We start from the raw sequence: 23,329 nt of genomic DNA, 5'->3' as shown, positions 1-23,329 counted from the left end.
TCAGTTTTTTACCATGACTTTTTTGTTAAGCTTGTTTGTAAAAATTAAAGGTGAGAAATGTGTAAGGAAACAAAAATGATTCAAGAGATGGCCAAAATTGCATGTCATTGCTGTAGATTTACAAAATACTGCAATTTAATGAGACACAGAAACATATCTCCCATTCTCATATTAAGAGGGGACATTTTGCTATTATAAATTTTGTTACATATTTAGCCAGCGGGTTGGAGTGCTTTTTTTCCCTCCCTTTCGTCACTTCCATTATTCTAGGTGTGTTGTGCAGCTATGATTGTAGGTCTGCTTTAAGCTTCCGTTTGTTAAAGAAACCTACATAGTTTAAATGTGTTCTGCTTTGAAGGTCCATAAGATACTGAAGTTATTTTCAATTTAATTCAGTTTATGTATTTGGTGCCAATTAACAATGAATGCCTCTGGGGACTTTACAAAAAAAAAAAAAAAAAAACCTCAAGTCATACAGACAGATTCTAGTTGATCCTATAATTATCAATTAATGCAGTCAAGTTCAGTTTATTATTCCAGTTGATAAAGTTTTCTAAGTAAACCCAGCCGATTGCATGAGGCTTACGTCATTCACTCCTGGACCAGTATGCAGCATTACATTTGGGTTTCAGGCGTTTCCCACTTCAATAAACAAAATTCCAAACTTCAAGATGGAGATGGAGTCAATTGTTTTGACTATCTCACAATATCGTGAGGTAGAACTTGACCATATTAATGGCTGGTTTCCCCACTCTTCGGTGTTGTAATTATTTTTGGGAGAAAACCTGCTTTGTATATCCTGTAGCTTTTATTATCTAGGTCATTTCTGCTACAAAGATACATTTGTTAGTCATGGTTTGCTGGATTTAAAAGCAACAGATCGGGACCAGAGGAGCCAATTAGCCTGTAGCAGGTGTGATAATGAAGTGGACAGGTGAGCAGCTGACATCAGATCCAGGTGTTACTGCTGCAGTGCAGCCGAGCTCCTCTTTGTACATGGTTTGTTTTTGTCTGGTCATGTTGGCGTTTGTATGGCTTCTCTGGAGGTTGTTTCATGTTACACTTGGAGGTCCGGTTCTTCGTCCGACTTGGTCAGAGGAGAAGAAGTCAGCGATGAACGGCGTCCCCAGCCATTCCTTCTACCGCCTGCCAGTTTTCCTGCACGCGCCAACGCAGCTCGTCCCACAAGAGCTGTTCCGACCTTCTCCCAACAGAGGGCCTCTCCCCGCCGGGCTCACGGGGCTGCTCGTTCCCCCGTTGCGGCAACATCACAGCGTCCCAGATAAAGTGGCGCGCGCTGTGGAGGCTTGGTGCGGCACCGAGATGGTTTCTGTGCGCGTCGACCGCATCCTGCTGCGTGCTTGGAGCGTGCCATCCCTGTTCCAGATAGGCTCGTGCACACCCAGCGCAGTCACCCCCCGGTACCTGTACTTCCATTTCGGAATGTTGGAATGTGGCGGACATGTTCAGGTGAGGACGCACAGCCTACAAACTAATGTTTTACGATGAGAAAAAAAGTAGATGTATTGAAGCCAACCCTACATGTGTCGTTTTGTAGTGTTGATGGCTTTTTAGTATAAAAGTACTGACACATTGTGGACTTGAAAAAACACAGAATAACACCTAGTTAACTTGAAAATAGATTTCTAGAAACTGCTTCAAAAAGGCCACCAGAAAATAATTGACCCGAGGTTAGTTTTTCATTCTTATGTAAAAGAAAAGTCACACGAGCCCAATCAAACAGGCTTAGAGCAGGGCCGGATTATCCATAAGGGCCAGGGGCACCAACCATGGGGGGGGGGCACACCACATGATATATATTTTTCATAAACTGTTATATTATTTACTTGAAATTGTTGAAAGACCATGCATTATTCGTTTTGTGAACACTGATGTCACAATAATAATAAATGATAGATAAATCAAGATTTTTTTTTTTTATTTCAACATTTTAAAATGAGATATTTGAATATTGCTCACTGCTCATATGCCTACATGTAGTTGTGTAAGTTAGTAAATAGTAAATTACACAACAGAAATCCCCTTGATTATGTCTGATGTTTTTGACCGGAGGACAGCACGGGTAAGGGAGGGCTTTGATGTATAGTGCCCAGGGGCACCGCATTGTCTTAATACGGGCCTGCTTAGAGTAAAATCTTTTCTTGCCCTTAATTCCCTATCAGGTGTGTGTGTGTGTGTGTGTGTGTGTGTGTGTGTGTGTGTGTGTGTGTGTGTGTGTGTGTGTATAAAAATAGTATTCACCTGAACTACAATCCATTATGGCTGTTTTCATTTGCACCATTCTCTGTGCTTTCCAATGTTCCTCCGACAGGGTGCATGTGACTGTTGAAGCGCCCCAGCATCTCCTCTCATTGAATGAAATCTTTGCTGCACAACCCTTGACGACTCAGTCCATATTTTATATTGTGCATGTTGCCGAGTGTGCTCTGTCCCATTTTGTTCCTCAGTTTGAACTTGACCAGCTTCATTTGTGAGAACACTTGTTCTACATCATTGTTTAATGGCATTGCAAGCAAAGACAGAGCAAATATGGCAAGTTCTTTGAAAGCCTGCTCTCCACTGCCATCTTTGTAATTGAGCATTTCAACCCTAAAGGCCTCTGCCTGAGCGTCCATGTTTTTCCACGGTTGGTATGCAACAGCCTGGCGAATTCGTAGCTCTTGACACAGTATCAGAGTAAAGTTTCACAAGTGACTGATGCAACCTGTTTTGTTTGAGACAGATGGACTGAACAGTCATAGAGTTCCATATCTGGATGTTAGCTGGAAGTCTTTGTTGCACCTGTTCGCACACTTATAGCAAGGAGTCTCGGCACCTGTTTCATATTTTTTTTTCAGCTGGGCCTCCATTTTTGCCTCATCTAGTGCAATTGTGAAGGTGAGTCCAAAACCAATTGCACCCACAGGTAACAAAACATTTTCGTTTGGTAAATTAAGTTCAAGCAGTTGTTTAATCTGATGTGGGGATTCTATCAGGTCTCACTACTCTGGAAATGAGGGAGCAAAAGAAAAGAAGCAACATTCCAGCATTTTGAATGCATTACCCTTATCCTGCTGAAACAACTTGTTGACCATGATAAATTCTTGTAGAAATGACAATAGAAACAGTAGGCACAGCTTGTTCATTGGATCACTGTACATGTAGTACAGGATTTCAGCACCTTCGGTTCACTTTATTGCTGGAGTATGCGTGGACAGCATTCATGGATAGAAAGCCATTGCATGCTTGACATCTGAGTAAGCTTTAAAGGAAGTTCTACAGGATTTATAAGAATGTAAATCATTGCATATTCATGGTGGCCAAGGGCACTGTGTGATAACCAGTTGTGTGAATGAGAAACCAAGTATTCAAGGTTCAAAGGGTGTGTCTTGGCTGCCTTGCTTACACAGCTGTAGAGAATGGCATACACATTTGAGAAGCTAAAGATCAGGGTTTTGCTGGAGCAGGTGTGTGTGTGTGTGTGTGTGTGTATACAGAATTTATATTGCTCATCATAACACTGCAGCCATCTGTGCCTAATCCAATGCATTTTTTTATATATATATCCGGTCTGTAGAATCCTGGTCAGGGTTGAAGCAATAGCCTCAGCTATTTGACCATCCAAGCTAACCAGTTCCAAAAAGGTTGACAGTCTTATTCAGTTTAACACTGAAATAGCGGATGACCAAGCAGTTGTTTAACAGATGTGCTATCTGGGCTCTCATCAATTACAAGAGAATATTTGGTATTTCCAATATCACTCATGAGGTCTTTACACATGCAAGGGGTAATGGCATAATGTGTTAATGCAGTGCATTTTTTTCGGCGTATCTTGATCTCATTGTCAGTGGATCCAATGAGTCCACAGCATTGACTGACGAATTACATTGGTGTCTATTTTCAGCTCATTTGTTTTGAGGCAGTGAACCCCACGTTTGTTAGCCTCATAGACAGGTGCACAGTTTTGTTTTTTTGTGCTTGTCTGTTTCTGGATGCTGAATTAAATCGGCATAGTGATGCCATGATGAACGACGTTGCAGTCGCTCTTTCCACTTGGAAAGTCGGAAAACATTTTTATGGCTGATTGTCGGATTCAACAGAGCCAGTCCTTGCATCAACAGTAAGCTAAGATAAAACATGTTTGTTTTACAAGACACAATTGTAAGATTGCATCTTAAATCAATGTTGCATGTTGTGGCTGCAACTCTGAACTGGATAAACTAAGAAGTTTGCATGTGGAAAGCACAGCTTATATTCCCTGAGCACCACGTCCGCTGGCAGCTTGTGTCTGTCAGTGGCTCCGTGTCAGTAACAATAAAGGAATTCTTATTATGAACAAAACAGGTTTCCCGGCTGTCGCCAAAATGAAAACCTGACCTTTTTTTTTTTTTTTTGAAATCCCAACTTCTGTGTTAACTGAAATGCTTATTTGGGCTTACCACATTTTTAGCTTCTAAATTAACTTTCCAAGGCAAATGGCAACAATGGTCTCTGGATCACTGCAAAGAGGGTGACTTTGAAGCTCATTGTCACCAAGCAATGTGTCTTTTTCTTTGCTTTTACGCAGCCTGGAAAGTGAGAGGCCCTCATGCAGCAATCAAAAGTCAGAGAGGAGACCTCTCCTCAGCCACTTGGGCCATCTCCTCCGGGGGAATCCCAAGGCATTCCCAGGCCAGCCGAGAAACATAGTCCCTCCAGTATGTCCTGGGTCTCCCCCTGGGCCTCCTTCCGGTGGGACGTGCCTGGAACACCTCACCAGGGAGGCGTCCAGGAGACATCCTAACCAGATCCCTGAGCCACCTCAACTGGCTCCTCTCGACGTGGAGGAGCAGCGGCTCTACTCTGAGTCCTCCCTGGATGACTGAGCTCCTCACCCTATCTCTAAGGGAGAGCCCAGACACACGACGGAGAAAACTCATTTCGGCCGCTTGTATCCGGGATCTCTTTCTCTCGGTCACGACCCAAAGCTCATGACCATAGATGAGGGTAGGAACGTAGATCGACCGGTAAATTGAGAGCTTCGCCTTTTGGCTCAGCTCTCTCTTCACCATAACGGACCGGTACAGCCCCGGCTTCACAGCAGACGCAGCACCAATCCGCCTGTCAATCTCCCGCTCCATCTTCCCCTCATTCGTGGACAAGATGCCAAGATACTTAAACTACTCCACTAGGGGCAGCACATCCTCCCCAACACGGAGAAGGCACTCTACCCTTTTCCGGCTTAAGACCATGGTCTCAGATTTGGAGGCACTGATTTTCATCCCGGCTACTTCACACTCGGTTGCAAACCGCTCCAGTGAGAGCTGTAGATCACGCCCTGATGAAGCCAATTGGACCACGTCATCCACGAATAGCAGAGACGCAATCCTAAAGCCACCAAAACAGATCCCCCTCAACACCTTGCTGGGCCTATAAATTCTGTCCATAAAAGTTATGAACAGAATCTGTGACAAAGGGAAACCTTGGCGGAGTGCAACTCTCACCGGAAACGAGTCCGACTTACTGCCAGCAATGCGGACCAAGCTCTGACACCGGTCATACAGAAACCTAACAGCACTTATTAAAGGGCCCGGTATTCCATACTCCCGGAGTACGCCCCGCCCCCCCACAGGTAGAATTACCTGTGAAACATTTTCACACAGCCAGGAAACTGCTTGTTATTGCAACCAAATCCTATGGGATTCTGTGAGGGTAGGGAGTAGCAAGATGGCGGCCAGTGACTTCAGTTTTTCGGCATAATCAGCACTCCAGTGTATTGTATAGCTCAGTGGCTGTAGGAAACTATGGACTTGGCCAGAAAATTTGCACAAGCATGCCTTCCAGGCCCATCCCCCTTGCTCTTTGCTGTGCTACCACCCTCCCTCCCCAGCTCCTCCACCCACAGTAGAGCCTGCCATTCCCCTCCGATGTTTACACTTATTTCATTTTGGACACAATCAAATTCTTTCATCATCAGTTGTCATTGTTGTTCTCTTCTTATATCTGTCTGTGGCAGTTTGAATATTCGTAAAAGATAATTTTTTACAAAAGTTACCTAATGCAGCTTTAATGACTAAGAGGCGTTGTGAATAACTTGACATACTGAGGTATAATTCTAAGAAAAGATCTTAGAATTTGAGAAATCCCCAGATTTTGCATAAAATAGCTTCACTAAGAGCTAATCTTTAGGTTTAAGATTCCCTAATGTTTTAAAATATTAAGGTAAATTTAAATATGCTTCCTTTAACAGTCTAACAGCTCTTAGAAGTGCACTGTTTTCAAAAAGTGAGTCAAGGGAAGTGGCACACCTAAAACAGAACAGTGGGGCACTAAGGACCTTGATTAACACACTGCTGTATATTTGCAGTATATCCACCCGATACTTGGTCAGGCTCCCTTTTGGATGAATTAAATCTTGTAAATATATGTAATGTATATGCCTGTGCATCCTTTTCTATTGCAATCCTTAATTTATTTTAATATGCTAGGGAGCTGGACTGTAATGCTAGCCTTCTTTTCCATGAAAGAATGTAGGCAAACATTTGCATATTAAAATATTTATCAACGGACCTAATATAATTTCTGAACGTTTAAAACGGAGTTATGAATCTGTAAGATTCACTTGCTTAATTATATTTTGATTATCCTTTTAAAAATACCTAAACATTGAGAAGCATTTGTGCTTCAATGAGCTTCTGAAAAGGTCACAGTGCTAAATGGTCCTCCATGAAATTATTTTTCATTCTCTCAATTTTGCACATCATTACTTCCAACTTCACACTCAATCAATTGTAATATTTCAATCTTATTTTATATATGAAATCTTTGCAACAGAAAATCCCTTCAGATCAAACAGATTTATCTCAACTCTTTCTTCTTGCTTAGTTTTGTTGACTGGACACAAACGAGTGATGAAAGGAACTGGCTATAATATTTTGTTCTTTTTACATAAGCCACAATATTTTATGTTGAATGTCTCTTGTTTTCAGGTTGGTGGTGGTCAGCTGGTGTATTCTTACCTGTTGAACTACACTCCTCCCCCACAAGGCTTTGTCATCAGAGTTTCTCCAATCAACCTTCCCATCCACTGCTATTATAATAGGTAAGTATTGCCACCCACAATTTATATTGAACTATTAAAAACCTATGTTATGGGAGTAAAGGGAGCAAAACATTTTTCCAAAACCAAAAAAAATTAACTCATGTTCTTTGACCATTTGAATAACTTATTTATAACTTATAGTTTTTATTTTTTTTAAACAATTAACCGCCGCAGTTTTGATAGGACAAGCAGGTCTACTTTGTATTGGGTATAAAAACAATTCATTCCAGCAGAATCAGCTTTATTGTCCAAGATTGTGTGCACAAGCAGAAAATTTACTTGAGATTTACACTCATTGTGTACAGACAATAAAAAAAAACTTTAGAGGAAAGGGGAAAAAAAGTGTGTATGTACAGCAATTTCATTCTATTAAAAGGGGAACAAAGGGAGGTCCTGCTGTAAGGTATTCAATGTGTTCATCAGAGAGACAGTCTGGGGAAAGAAATTGTCTCAGTGGTGGCTTGTTTTTGTAAATCTAAACAGTTGGTTTGCAGGATGTGTTGGATCAGCAGAGATGTTAGCTGCTTGTTTTCTGACTCTATACCTGTACATGGTTGAATAGATGGATCCTCAATGTAGATGATTTTTTTGTTGCACTGTAGGGCTGTTTGAGCCAAACCAAATTCATAACAAATTGAATATAAACCATTTAACATTTTGTTGTGGATTTGGTTATGTATAACTGATATTGAAACAGACTGTTACTGATAATATGATAGCAATACCTTTTTATTGTACCACAATGGGTAAATTTGAGTGAAACAGTGGTGACACTACCATAGTTTACATTTTGTCTTTGTTTTGATTGACTGTAAACCTTTTTCCATATGGGGTTTGGATTGTCCATGTAGGCAGCTGCAAATTTTGTCCAAGCTTGAATTTTTTGAGTCCTGTTTTGGTCCGAACATGACAATGTGTATGGAGGACCAAGTCTTCCATATTTAAAAATAAATACAGAAATAAATGCTCAATAAATAAATAAGCATACAATTAATTGCCACCAAATTAATAAATGTAAGTAGAAATTAAATTATACAGTGAGACATAAATGTATATATCTCTTTTAATTAGCTTCTTTATTTATTCGCCTTTGTAATAATTACCTTTGTTGTTCGTTATAATCTTCAACTTTATTTATTAATTACTTGTTTTTTTTAAGTTATTTATGTGCATGTTATAATTTAGTTTTATTCTTCCTTTGTATTTTTTTTACCCTATATATTTCTGTGATGCTATTTATTTCTGCCTGTCGTTTTTACATTTCTGCCTGTCCTTTTTACATTTCTGTATGCATTTCTGCCTCATTATGCAAACGAGGAGGGCTGTGTCTTAAGGGCTCAACTTCTGCCCGTTGGTTAGCATTTTACTGCATCTGTCAAATCTACATGGCTTTTCCCCGCACTAAAGCATTGTTTAGTAATGTCAAACTCAGTAGGCAGATGTTCAGTGTCCGACCTCTGAAGGGAAAAACATACAAAGGAAGAATAAAACAGACAAAAAATATTATAACATGCACTTAAATAAATACTTTAAAAAAATAAGTAATAAATAAAGTTGAAGATTATAACGGACAGTAAATAAATAAGGTAATTATTACAAAGGCGAATAAATAAAGAAGCTAATTAAAGGAAATATACATTTATGTCTCAATGTATAATTTCTACCTACATTTATTAATTTGGTGGCAATTAATTGTATGCTTATTTATTGAGCATTTATTTCTGTATTTATTTTTAAATATGGAAGACTTGGTCCTCCATAAATGTGAAGCTTATTTTAGTGGGGACAGTTAAGACCAGTATTCTAACAGTCTCAAACTCATGGTTTAAATCTAGGAGCTTCACTGACTTTTTTTTTTTTTTTTTTTTTTTTTTTTTTTCTTCTTTCTTTCTTTCCTTCTGAATATAATAAAACTTCCTATCACCATAGGGGGCAGTTTAGGTAAGAAGATTGGCTCTTCCAACCGAACAAGGATTCTAAACACTTTGCTGAACTGTCATTACAATGGATAACGCAGGTGTTAAATTGATAGTACTGGCCTAATCCTGCTTAGCTCTGAAGGCCCATTTTTTTTACCCTGGTTTAAGATTTGACAGTAAATGAGAAACATTGATCAGAGGTAAACATTGTAATATGCATATTTAATTCATTCGGAATTCTGAATGGAGACAAAAATTTACATTACCAGTGTACCTACGTCCTTCTCTTAGGTATTGGAGCTTTTGTCTGATCTAAGTTTTGCAAAGACATCATTTTAATACACTGTCTGCCCTCCTCCGCTGAGTTTGGGAGGGAGGGGTCTGTGGGCTATCTGTTTCTCAAACAAAGAGGCTGTTCTTCCCAGCAAGGGGTCAAGCCAAATGTCCTACCCCCCCCCCCCCCCCCCCAAAAAAAAAAAACTCATGTAATGTTTATCTTACCCTTAAAGGGGGCAACAGTCAAAACTCATGCATTCTTCAGCTCTCCCATATGAATACTGTATACATAAGATATTTATTTTCCTCAATACAGGCTAAAATTAAGCTTCTGGAATAGTCTTTCCAAAGTCTCAACCTTAACCACTGTAAACATTTCAACTACATTTTGAAATACATTTTTACAAAATGTACCTACTGAAGCTTTAAAAGAAGTCCTATATCAGGGAAATAATCACTATATATGAACTCTGCTGGTTCAGATGAGTGGTGAAATAGCAAGGCAGAATTAGGTTGGCTACCAAATGCAGATGGTCATGGTGCAGTTGGAGGGGTGTTCTACTAGATCAGGGGTCAGCAACTTTACAACCCGCAGGGCCATTTTTGCCCTCGGTCCAGCTAAACAAATTTTGTTTAGAGCCACAGAACTTGCACATCTCTTTGAAACGAGAGCTTGTTTTTATAGTAGACTATAGGAAATTGGTTTACCTTTTTTATTTTTTTAAGTAAAGATCAAGTTTGTATTTAAACCGACAGTATTTTTATGTTTAGGTTTAATACATTTCCTTCAATTGGACACTTGGTTTTTATAGCAAATGACATCAACGTGATGAAAAAGCAAGTTGTTTGCAACCTATTAACAAAAAGATACTTCATTTAGCTATAAGACCCGTTTACACTACACTTTTATTTTATTTTTTTAACTGAGCCGAGACCAGTCCGAGCTCGGTAACTGAGATAACTCTTGTGTGTAAATGGTCAGCAGACTGAACTGGACCGCGCTACACATAACCGGACCGCGCTAACTGCAGACCAGTTCCTGAACAGGTCTTGGACTGTTTTTTTTTTTTTTTTTTTTTTTTTTTTTTTTTTTTTAATCCCGGTTATCTGATAACAAAGAGCACTTAAGGTACTCGGCGAATCTCATCCACCACTGGGGCCTTGCCACCAAGGAGCTTTTCAACCATCTCGGTAACCTCAGCACCAGAGATGGGAGAACTCGATCCAGAGTCCTCAGGCTCTGCTTCCTCAATGGAAGACGTGTTGGTGGGATTAAGGAGGTCTTGGAAGTATTCTGTCCACAGACACACAACATCCCCAAAAAAAAAAAACTATCTAAAGAAATGATGATTTCAGGTATTAAATTATATTATCTGAATCCAAAGTTTGGATTCAAAGCACATTTATGTGCAACACTTTCAGGGAAATGATCACCATTACCCATGAAAGATTTATTATAAATTTACATCCTGCTTTGTAATCTAGTTGAAGCTTTGCCCATGCGCGACTCATTTTCAATGGGGAAAATGGACTTCAAGCTGAGTATGCTGCAGCAGCATGTCGAGGCTGACTGACTGACGACCTGTCAGATCTTTCAAAACGGGAGGGACAGCTGATGGTTTGCTGAAGAGACGCCAAAGTCACCAATCAGTGCTTTTCCTGGTTGCCAAAGTCTCAAATGACAATGAAAAAAAATTGTTATAGTTATTGCTTGTCGCTTTTGAATAAGTCACTAGAGCGGTCTGAAAAGTTGCTAAATAGTTGGCAACAATCAGTGATGATGAAAGTAAGCGAGGCGAACATGTGAGAGAACGTTGGCTCCGCCCTGTGTGTGTTAAGGTGGAGAGGATTGGCTAAACAATGGGTTGGAGGCTTCCTGAAAAATTTTGTGCAACCTTTAAAAATACTGTTAAGAGGACAGATGATGCTGAGGGAGGACCATCAGACGGGGTTTCGGCACTCACCCCTATTCATTATTGTTATTCCCAATGATGATTTGTCTCTGGGATAACAAGATGGCCTGTTATTTATTCCTATCTCATCCAGTAAGGCCCGCCTCACCCAGTTCGGAGATTTGGCAGCAAAGGAAGAAAACAATTATCAGAGACAAAACATTTATAATATGCATATACTTATTACAATTGGAATCCCAAAGGGATAGGTACTCTTACAATCTGTCCTAAAATCCTATTTTAGAAGATGATGGAATCCACTATTCCCTGTGATTGCAAGCATGTGTCTTAAGAATCCTGCTCAGAGGCACACATGTAATAGCCTGACCACCCCTCACAGTGTCCGGGGAGGGGTGAAGTCCCCGCACACAGTCTCCAGGCACCCATCTTCCCAGAGGCAAAACAAGTGTCAACTTCAGGAACTAACTTTTAATTAATAGCACAGGTGGTTTTTCAGGAGTTAACCGAGAAACATTAAGAGCCACAAAAAAGTTTTCAAACCGTATACCCTTTTGAAAGGTCTCCCATAAAACATCCCGTTCTTCTTCGTGCCTGGTATCTACAAGAACTTGAATGAATTTTACTTTGAAATGGGTCTGCAAACCTCCCTCACCGTAGACTCCAAGCCACACAGTTTTAGTGATTACAAGGTAACTTTTTGTGCTTTACAGAAAATGCATGTTTAAATATTCTTTTCCCTGTTATGGAAATGTATAATTTTTGTGTTAAAGTCTACAGTTAATGAGTGTGGATAATCAGAATGTAAAATTGCCACCATGCACTGTTAAGAGTTAAGAATCAATACAACGGTCTATCAAGAGACTAATTAGGGGAGATGTTTTTTTGTTCGGTGATTAGAGTGTTGGGAAGATTGACAGCGTCTGCGTGTTAGGTTGAACCATTGTTCAAGTGAACATTACTCAAACTAGAGAACATTGGGGTTCTTTCGGCACCAAAAAAAGACACACAACTGTGTCCAAAAAACTTTGACATGAAAAATATACATGGTCAAAAGTTAACGCCTTCCCTTGTCCAACCATCCCGCTGCTCCACTTGGATTGCTTGTTCCCCCTCTGCTCTTATCTGCTTCCCGGCCAGCCTAGCATCCACCTGCACTGGTAGCATCTGTTCCTTCTCTCCCTCTGGTGATGGGTGAATTTAAGAGCATCCTTCAACAGAATCATCTTCACTGGCAGTTGTATAAAACTGTCAGCTTCGGTGTGGTTTCTAGTAATTCTTGAAATTAGGGAGGGGGTGGGGTGTTATTTCTCTTCCAAGCATGGCTCTCAAATTTCTTTCCTGACATGTTGACAACAGTCATTCACAATAGGGGAACACAACCCAAAACTCCCTTTTCATGTTCTGATTGGTCACCCCATGGGTCAATAATCAGTGGCACCATGTGGGTCACTTTCAAATTGTGGAAATCAGTGGCCACAGACCTGCATCTAAAGTGATGGACATCTAGAATCTGACAAGTTACAAAACCATTGGATTTTTTTTTTCACCTCATCATGTGACCTCAAAACTGTAGGCCCCTCAGTGGTGTCCTTGCTTGCATTTAACTGGTACAGAGCAGATGTTATGCGTCATAGAGACAGTTTCAGCTGTTTTTAAATAAACTTAGAATTGTTCTGCACAGGGTTCCCAGTTAGTCTTTTGTTTTTATCATGTGAAAATCCGTTTGTGTTTCAGGTTTCATTACTCTTACAAAGTTGGTTTTAGACCCCAAGTTCAACACACAACTTTTCTCAAGAGTCTCAAGAGTAAACTAACTTTCAGCCTCACTGTCTGTAATGGTGAGTATCTTCTGGCCTTCAGTGTCTTTGATTCACAGCTTTTTAAACTTCTTAATTCCCAAGAAATTAGGTGGTTGCAACATTAAATCTTCCTGAGAAGCTTAAAGCTTGCAGATCTGATTCATGATTCAAGTCATGTTTGTGTCAAACCTTCAGATGGCAGACAAAAATGATGTCAATTACTATGCAGTCACATGAGTGTATCAGACAAATGCTCCTTGAGAAGGTAGTGTGCAAATAGCTATCAAAAATGTAAATGCTCAAGTTGCCAAAGTTGATTAATGCTCAAGACAAATAAAACTGGTAGTCAGTTTATTAGGTGATGTAAAATACTGTGCAATTAATTTAAATATTCAAGTCACAGAGCTGTGCAATCTGCATGGATGTTGAAAGCCCCAAGAAGGAAAGATCTACTTTAGAAGGTAACTCTTTATACCATGTGTGATGACAGCAAGTGGGTCAGAACTGTCTCCAGATTGGGCCTCACATGCATTCTAGCTCTGTTCTGGAAGCTCCTTGTAAATTTACTCAATTCTCCCCATCACAGGTCTGCATGTGTACATCAGAATGAATTGGTTCTGTGGCTTCTTATCAGTGAATAAAGCTGTCTAAACTTTGTTAGACTGCTCGGTGAAAGTTATTTTAACATAAAATCAAATGTATTTCAAATTATATCAAATAAGTGTAAATATTTCTATTTGCATCAGCCCAGTGGGAGCCGCTTTCCCCAGGTCACACCTTCTTTTTAGGGGAGCAAGTCTATTTTTTGGCTCGGGCAGGAACTTTGTTGGCTGGGGAGAGGCTTTATGTGGATTCATGCAGAGCTACAAGTTCAGAAGACCCAAGCAGCTTACCTAGCGTGGATATTATTACCAACTATGGGTATGTATGTATGAACTGACCTACACATTTACTGTGGTGCTCAGCCATTTCCATATAATATAGTTTTTGATTCCAGCTGCATGACTGATGGCAGAAGGGAGGGCAGCAATTCTCAGTTCCTGTCAGGAGGTGGCAGTGTGAAGTTCTCAGTGGATGCCTTCCTCTTTACAGGAGTCTTGCAAGTAGGTTTTAAAAATCTATTTAATATATTCAGGAAGGAGTTGGCCTGCAAGCATCGGGTCAGCTTCGGCGACAACATAATTCACCTTAAGGGGCATGTTCTAAAAACCAGACCAATTAAACATGCATGCTTTATTGTAGAATGCAGCCTTCCCATAATTTCACTATTGAAAGATTGGCCAGTTTCATGTGAATATGTTTATACTTTCCCTTTTATTTATTTGGGGCTAAATCCTGAAGAAATTAAATTAACTGGTGCAAATGACATGTGCATACAGAAGAATGGAATTGAAAATCACTTATTTTTAGATAAAACCCTGTGAAATAAATGGTTAGATACTTTAAAAGGGTAAACACATGTCCTTTTTTTTTAATTTTAGTTATAAAGATTTAAGCAACTAGCAAAGATTTCTGTTCTCATCTGGAACACTTAGATGTATGTTTGGAGTCTTGTCAGCAATTATTTTAGAGGATCACTTACTGCCTTCTAAACTTCTGAGAGGGTTAATGGTATCCAACTGCACTGTTTCTAGGTGCAGTACCTCCACTGTACACTTTCAGTTGGTTTGACAACTTCAAACATCGCAAAATCCTGCAACTTCAACAAGGCCACAGTCAGGTTAGTGACTTCTGATAAACGTAAATTTCTGATCGAAAATGTAATACGAACAGTGACAATATTGTTAATATTCAAAAGCTGCTTTAGTAGTTTAGTTTTAGAGCTAACTTTAGATTTGACAGTTTACTTTTCTTTGTATTCTTTTTCCTTTTATATGTTTGCCACTGTTCACCAAAACTTCCCCATTGAGGGAATTTAAAGGAATTCTTATTAGTATTTATGCTGATCTAATACATGACAGGATGGCAGAGTATGTATTGGTATCATTCAACAGTGTATTGATTTCCTAAGACTTTAAGCACTTAAGAAGGTAGAGACCTTCTCTTGAACAGTTAAGTCTGACAGATTTACTGTTGTGCTATTACATAGCAGGGCAGTCAAAAGTAGCCGGTCAATGGCGGCAAATCGCCGTCTATAGCAGCTCTTGCTGCCGCCTACATTTCCACGATTATATAATGGAGCGATATTTGTGCCTTCTGGTTAAGCGCGGAGCAGACCCTGGACTGGAAGCTGTCTTTTTTTTTTTTTTTTTTTTTTTTTTTTTGTACCTCGGAGTGGCCATCGTTCTTTTAGTACTTCTTTGATGTGTCAATCATACAATTTAACCAATGAAATCAACGACTGAAGGCAACATGCTAGCCAATCACAGCTGGAGAGGGGCGGGACTCTGAGTCATAGCCTTCAGTTGTCACTACCCGATCCGTACCGGTAGCACGATCCGTACCATCAGCTCATTTGCGCAAGCGCAAACAGAATAACTTCCGGGTCACCAAAAAAATAATGTAATTACGGTACTGAAAATACTTTTTTCTATACTTAAATCATTCAAAAATGCTAAACTATATCGTAAATAAAATATTGAAGACTTTTCTGAAAGTAATTGGTACGTTTTACATTCTCTCCATTGTATTGCTTGACGTCATCATCGGATATGCTCCAGCATCCTCCAGTCCGGGAAGTTATCATTGCATAAAGTTTATCTGTATTGTCTGAATGCACTCTTAGTTTTATTGCTTGTTCAAACAGGACTGGAAAAAAATATTTAATCCTTAATTACACAGTGAATTTCGTTAGACAAATAATCTTGTTCTAAACATTTTTATTAGAAAGTTAAAATTATCGATTGAGAAATTAGCGCCCTCTGGTGTACACATCATAAACTAGAGAAGACCTCGTGATTATAGTAGCAGCATTGTTTTTTTTTGTTTTTTACAAAAACAGAGAATAGAACAAAGAACACACAAAGCGAAGGTATACCTTATTAAAATACATTTATTAAGCACAAAATACATACATATGCAAACCAAATAAATGATAAAAAACTTCAAACTTAAAAAAAATTCAAAATCAAATACGTTTCAGCTGGAAGGAGCGCTATTAATTTCTGTTTGAAATGCCAGCATTGAAGTCTAAACTGGAGTAAACATTCACGCTAGGAGGGTTAGCTAGGACAGCTAGCAGGGTTAGCTAGGACAGTTAGGAGCAGAACCAGGCAGTAAAACTGCCAAACTTAAGAGACTTGAGTTACTTGCAGGTAGAAGGGAACTCTGCTTTGTTCTGCTCCTTGTTCTCATAGCTGCTGTAACTACAGAACCTGTTCTAGTCAGATTTGTTACTTCAGTCAGTGTTCAGCCTGACACCAGCGCTCATGTTTATTAGCGTGTAGCTTATGTTGGACTTTTGAGTTAAGACACAGCGCTACAGGTTACCCTATGTCACTGTTAATTTTACAGTAACCCAAACCAACATAAAACCTGCCCAACTTAAAAGAAAAAAACAAGCCCAAATCTCAAACTCTCTCATGTTAAAAGCACAGAACTATTAAACACATCAGTGGCGTAGGAAAAGGGGGGCAAGTGCCCCCTCACTTTTTGGACAGGGGGGGGGGCAAAAGGAATGTTTTGCCCCCCCACTTTTGAGATAAAATTTTATTTTAACTTTTTCCATTATTTTGATAAATACAACAATAAGAAAGCTATCAATATCAACAAGTATTTGGCTACCTAATTGATTTTGTTACTGTCATTGAATTCAATTCTTATTATTAATTTGTTTTCTCCTAATTCAATTTTTAATTACTTGAAGTCTACTAGTTATTTCATTATCCTTTTAATGTTCAAATTCATTATTATTTTGTTATAGGTTAAGCTTCAGTACTCTTAGTATGTGTAAATTGTTTACATCTTGTATGACTATGTACTGTTTACTGGGACCTAGTTAATAAGTAACATGTGTGGGCATCTTCTCGGTATCCAACTTTTATGAGTCTGTCCACTTAATGACCTCTTGACTCATGCGCTATAGTCACTTCCTTTTAAAAACCATTAAGACAAAGAAGACAAGATTTAAACCAAGACCTAGGATAATATGAATTTTTGCAAGAACCCACCGATTCCCAGCGTAGTAAGTTATATTATTTTTATTATCAATAATTGCACACTTGTTATGTCAAAACCATTTTACTCTGAAATCAACATTAATAACTTTAAAGGGGAAGTCCGGTCAACAAGGAAAAATCAGGGGATCATTAGCTATACCTAAAACTAATACGTTTGTGGTTATTTAATGAATTTAGCGTTAATCAATAAGAAAAAAACAATAAATTGTCGTCTGGATCACTGTGTATGGGGGCAGCCTTTACTGCCCAAATATGGGCAGTAATGGTCGCCTGACATCACATCCTGTGGCGTGGGTAAGTGGAGAGCCGACGGCAGTTCGCCGCGCATTAGCAGCTGTAGGAGCTGTTGGACACAGCTGCGATCAACAATTATTTCGGATTTCCAGAGGACTTCACCATTGAAATTCGCGAGAGCTATTGTTGAAGCAACAATGCTCACGTGCATGGCAGTTGGATGTAACAATACATCAAGTAAAAGTGGAAAAAACAGTTCCATTTCATCCCTACTGACCGCCAGAGGCGGTGCTTCAAGCACTGAATAAACACGCTTGCGCAGGTCGAGAATTAGTATCAACAAAGTCACCTGTGACTTATCGGTGATCAGCGGAAGCCTATATAGGCACGTGACACCGGTAGTTCAGTCCCTTCTCATCTTCTCGCATGCAGGTTTGTTGTGAGCTGTTCTTTCTACAGACACGTGAGTTTTGTGTACAGCTTTCTCCGTCAGCTCGCTGTCAGTAGCCCCGTGATCTTTTGTGGTCGAAGCTGCGGGCGTGCTCGCCCTGCAGGGGCTGCGCGAGCGACAATTGTTGTGCCTACGGAACTCATCTGGTGTTTGGTGAGTCTGTTTTCTTTCATTTTCGGAACCCCGTGGGCAGCATCTTGCCCCGCTGGTGTTGCTTAAGTTAGCAGCTGGTGATGACTGCTCGTTTTGTTTAGTTATCGGTGGAGTTTTCTGCCCGCTATGAGTTGTTTGGTTACACATACCTCAAATGAGCTGTTGATATTTGCCTCGCCGGTGGCGTTTTCTGCACTGCATGAAAAGTGAGATTTTCGTCCCCGTAAACTACCGCAGATCTCCCTCATTTTCGGCAGTTAACGACAATTTGCAACCCGCGCTTGTTGCCGTTTGTCAGTGCCACAAATTGTCGGAACCGGACTCTGACGTATGTGGAGAGCGATCAGCTGTACTAATGGCCCCAATTAGCATATGAATGCAGCGAACCCGCGCGGCTGGCCAGGTCTGGCTTGAATAACCTACTCAGTATTGGCTGAAACCACTATTTTTAAATAAGTAAAATCGCTCCTGATTGGCAGCAAAACCACACGTGGCCAGGCCAGGCTTGAACGTTCTTACTGAGTATTGGATGGAACCACTTCTTTCAAACAAGTAAAATCACTCCTGATTGGTTGGCAGATATATAACTTTTCATGCAGTGCTGCCCGTGCTGAGTTCTTTGGTTTAACTTGATTAAAACAAGTTGGTTACTATTCATATTAACCTTGCCAATGTCATTTTCTGCCCGTGCTGAGTTCTTTGGTTAAACCTGATTGAAACAAGTTGGTTACTGTTTACAATTACCTCGCCAGTGGCGTTTTCTGCCCGTGCTGAGTCCTTTTGTTAAACCTAATTGAAATAAGCTGGTGGCTGTTTACATTACCTCCACAGTGGTGTTTTCTGCCCGTGCTGTTTTTTTTTTTTTTTTTTTTTTTTTAGTTCAACATAGTTGAAACACCTGGTTTCCGTTTACATTTATCTCACTGGTAGCGATTTCTGCCCTGTCAGGTGGGTGACGTTGCTCCTGAGTACGGGCTCCATCACTGAGAGATGGAACGTCTCTGTTGTTCCACTTGCTTAGCCCCTTTGCCTCCTGAGGATGGTCATGACTTGTCTGGGTGTTGGCCACCTCAAGGAGGCGCTTACCGAGGCTGCCTGCTCCAATTGCAGTGTTCTGCCCCATGCAGCGCGGCTGGCCCGGCTGTCCTCAGTTGAAAAGCCTGTTCGCTGGATGGGCTCTCATCAACAGGAACAGCTGCCCCCTGGCCAGGGGTTATGCTCTAAACGCCCTGCCACAGACGCTCCACTAACAGCTGGGAAGAAGTCCCGCCATTCAGGAGGTGGGTTGTCTTCTAAGGTAGATCAATTTTCCTCAGAGTTAGCCCAGTCTGCTCCAGTCTTTGCGACCTCCCCCTGTTCAGGGGTTGGTCTTGTCTCCAGCTACCAATGAAGCTTCAGTCCTCAATGAGGACGCCCTCTCGGTGGCGGCTTCTGACACCCTTTTTGGGGGGGAACCCCAGGTACATAGCCAACAGGTGTCGGATGTTGAATCCAATATCTCTCTGGGGGGCATGGGGGAGTCAGTGGCAACTGCTATTAGAGCTGCCCTGGCACAGTTGTGGGTGGATTCTCCACAGGTCCACCTCCCACCTCTAGCGCCTTTTTCAGGTGCCGTGACACTGGGACGGCCTCCTTCGCTGTACCGCCTTCAGAGGAGTACATCAGGGAACTCCACACCTGCTGGACTGATACTCGGGCTCTTTCTCACCCGACATCAGATGGAAGAGCCCTTGCCGCGATGCAGGAGGCCCCAAAGTTTGGGTTAGGGCAGATGCCAGCGGTGGAACCTGGCATTGCCTCCCTCATTGTTCCTCCGTGGACAGTGGGTGCTAGCTCGTAGAGGAGGCCCTACGAGCTAGCGCCCGCTGTCCACGGCCACAGTGTCGCATCACCGACGATCTGCTCTGCTGAGCCTACGATTCGGGTGCTAGGATGGGGCATATTGGGAACTCCCTCTCCCATCTATTGCTAGGTCTTGCATCTTCCCTGGAGGCACGATCGCTTGACCAGTCGACTCAAGGCATGCTGGATGCGTCTCTCCAGGCTTTTGCCTTGATGTCAAGGGAGCTGGGTTGTACGTTGTCCACCCTGGTCCATGCTCGGCATCAGGTGTGACTGGCTCAGTCGCCACTCACTGAACCCTGCAGATGGACACTGCGCGCCTTGCCGGTGGTTCGAGGGAAACTTTTCTTCTCGGCTGCGGTCGAGGCTCTAGAACGCACTGCCCAGGCTTTTCGCACCAGGCAGCAGCTCGCGGGGCTCCACAGGCGTGACAGTCGGCCTGTGAATACTTGGGAAGCTTCTGGCTCAGGACCGCGGTCATCTCGTTTGTCCGTTGCCCCGTTGCCTCGAGTCACCCTGGAAGATCCTGCTTCCAGGGTGACTCGAGCCCAGACAGTCCGGTCAGGGACTGTCCGTAAGGTGGGAAGGCTTTGCCATTGTGCTTCTGACCAAAGAGAAAAGACGTTGTCTGTAGCCAACATTTGGAAGAACGATGTCTTCAAGATGACATGAGAGTGAGGATTTTTGGTAGGTTTTTCTTTTTTTATGATGTAGAATTTGCTGTAACATTTGTTTACCCGATCAGAGCGGCGGAGGGATACAACGTGTGTGTGTGTGTGTGTGTGTACCAGTGTTGTAGTACTCGAGTCCGAGTCATTAGCTAAATTTAGAGACTCGTGACTTGACTTGGACTTGAGCACTGATGACTCGGACTCGTACATTCAGATCATTCTGACTCGGAAATTGAGAAAAAGACGACTTTTTTTTTATATCAGGCTATAATTTTAACATGTCATTAGAATATTATTTGGTGTATGATTTTAAAATCTAAATTATTAGTGCAATGTGGTGGAGTGTGGATTTTTTTTAGTTTAAAAACATGTAGGCTATGCTTACTTTAGTGCGGAACTTGGACTCGACTTGATCAATAAGGGCTCGACTTGGATCAATAGTGACTCGACTTGGACTTGACTCGGATGAGTAGTGGACTTGACTCGGACTCGACTCAGATTTTTTTTTTTTATGACTTGGACTTGACTTGGACTTGAACACTAGAGACTCGGACTCGAGGCATAGTGACTTGACTACAACACTGGTGTGCACCCTCCTACCTGATAGTGTGTAGCCTGCTACTCTAAAAAAGTTTGACTGCCCTGACACAGTTTTAAGTTATTTAATGTTAAATAAATGACTCTGTTAGGTATTGTCCGGTGAATATCAACCTGACAGCTGACATCAGGACAATAGTTATAAGGGATGATTCCAGCACTGGCGTTCTTTTAACAGCGAACTCTGCACACACAGAATAAATGGGTGATAACTTCTCTTCAAGTTCAAGAATTTATTAACGGAAATGAAATTAACATCCAGAGAACATCACTATAGAATGCTGCTTATCTGAATAAACACAATATTTCAATCAACAAATCCGCTCTACTAGGCTAGTGAAACTTCACTAAAATTACTAAGAAAAATTAAGATAAAAAGAAGCTAACAAGCTATGTACACACAAAAGAAACAGGACGCAATAAAGTGATTGATCATCAGAATAATTCAGTGAATCCTGGTTCCCTGCAGATCTCAGTTAAATACCAAAGTTCATCTCAAATAATGTGAATTGAGGTTAAATTAAACTAATCCTAAAGTTATACAAAACATCTTTTAAATCTACATTAATATTCCATATTAATGCGGTAATAACGCTCATAGCATCATATCCAACGATGATGGAGCAAAACAAACCTTATGTTTGAAACGAACCATAGTCGCGTTTGAGAAGGGTGAATGTTACTGGAAGCTAATGGCATTAGCTAGCGGACATTCACCGGTAATTTTAAAAAGCTTCGGTTTTATTTTAGTTGTAATGAGTGGACATCCATGTCCCATCATCACATGAAATATGTAGTAATGCCTCAATTTAGAACACTTTTAGTGATTTTGAGAACATATTTCTATAAAAGTAATTTTGCTACTATTTTACTATTTTTACTTTTTTTTAAATATATTTTACTATTCTATTTTACTGTATAAACGGAACCTGATAGACATACTAATGAGCAGCAATGCTTCTGTCTATGCAGGTGGGAAGAACTGACGGCTCCGCCTTCAATGTGTTCCTGCTGTGATTCTGTGTGCACAAACACAGATGTGTGTAAGTTCACAGATTGTGAATTATGAGAATATATCCAACAGCTACCATTTACAAAATGTTAGTACTATCACAAGATTGTAATATAATTATTTGTCATGTGGTCATGTTGTTGAATAAAGAAGATGGTAATGAGAATATATGTTGTTCATTTTGCCCTGTGTCCTTAAATATTTGACTTAATTCAGTTATCCTTCTTCCCCACAGCTGTGAAGAGCTACGTCAGAAGTTCAGGTTGGATTGTTGAAAAAAACTGGGAGAAGCCTACAGCAAGACTAAGATCTTTTAAAGCTGAGGAGGAAAGAGAACATTTTGATAAAAAAATTACCAGTAAAGACAACTTTGATGTGGAGAAGGAAAGCCAGACACTCAATCAGGACAGAAGTGGTTTTAAAGGTTCAGAGTCTGTTGTTGGCAGAAAAGAATGGAGGCTGACAGCTGTCCCGGTGCAGGAAAAGGTTGAAGAGGAGCATACTGAAAAAGGAGTTAAAGTAATGGAAATACAAGGCAGTGAGCTCAAAGCGCTGCTAACAAACATTATGTCCGACCAAACTAGATCCCACAACAATGAAACTGGTGAGGTTGGGGTAGAGGGGCCAAGTTCTAAAAATACTTTATCTAGTTTATCCATTGACTATAAAAGCTCAGATGCTTTGAGTTTTGGTTCTGGTGCTAGAAAAAATGACAGTTTAAGTATTGAGTATGATCCAAGTACTTCAGGTTTTTCTAGTGATGTTTCTACTGTTGTAAATGCCATCAATACACTTTGTCCACACAGCAACGGTGTTAAATGCAGGGCTGTTTATAATGCCTCTCAGGAGGGAAAGGATGGTTATCACGGGGGACATGGCACAATGTATAACACTGTTGGTATTGAAGGTCTCAGTCCTGTTAATGTTAGAAATAGTTCTAGTCCACCTAAGTTGGATTTAGTCTTATGGTCAAAACTGATCAAATGTGGTAATAAATCAGTAATCACAACTATCCACACACCAGTCAGAACAGACTCTATTAGCACTAAAGGATTGGATGAAGATGTTGGCCCATGGGTCAGAGGGTTACAGACAGGACAGGCTCATCCACATTGGCTCAGGGACCCGTTTTGTAATGATGAGTCACACTTGAATTCTCAACTTGCAGGCCAACTTTTTCAGAGTCTGTTAACAGATGAAGGAAAGCTGAACAGAAAAGATTCTGGCACCAGAACAACGCCTCCTGTTTTTGGTTCTCTTTCT

At 40.8% G+C, this 23,329-nt stretch overlaps 1 protein-coding gene across 1 annotated transcript; it reads left to right on the top strand.

Moving 5' to 3' along the window:
* The first annotated feature begins 915 nt into the window (after positions 1-915).
* On the top strand, positions 916-22,426 carry LOC105921692 (zona pellucida sperm-binding protein 3). Its single transcript, XM_036133340.1, has 8 exons — positions 916-1,470; positions 6,969-7,081; positions 12,924-13,027; positions 13,735-13,909; positions 13,986-14,091; positions 14,623-14,708; positions 22,027-22,154; positions 22,302-22,426. The coding sequence occupies exons 1-7, from the start codon at positions 922-924 to the stop codon at positions 22,121-22,123; spliced, it is 1,230 nt and encodes a 409-aa protein (XP_035989233.1). The 5' UTR covers positions 916-921; the 3' UTR covers positions 22,124-22,154; positions 22,302-22,426.
* Positions 22,427-23,329: the final 903 nt, after the last annotated feature.

This window comes from Fundulus heteroclitus, unplaced genomic scaffold, assembly GCF_011125445.2.
Source record: "Fundulus heteroclitus isolate FHET01 unplaced genomic scaffold, MU-UCD_Fhet_4.1 scaffold_61, whole genome shotgun sequence".
NCBI classification, from domain to species: domain Eukaryota; kingdom Metazoa; phylum Chordata; class Actinopteri; order Cyprinodontiformes; family Fundulidae; genus Fundulus; species Fundulus heteroclitus.
The sequence above is the reverse complement of the archived record's forward strand: the minus strand, read 5'-3'. Positions and strand labels throughout refer to the sequence as shown.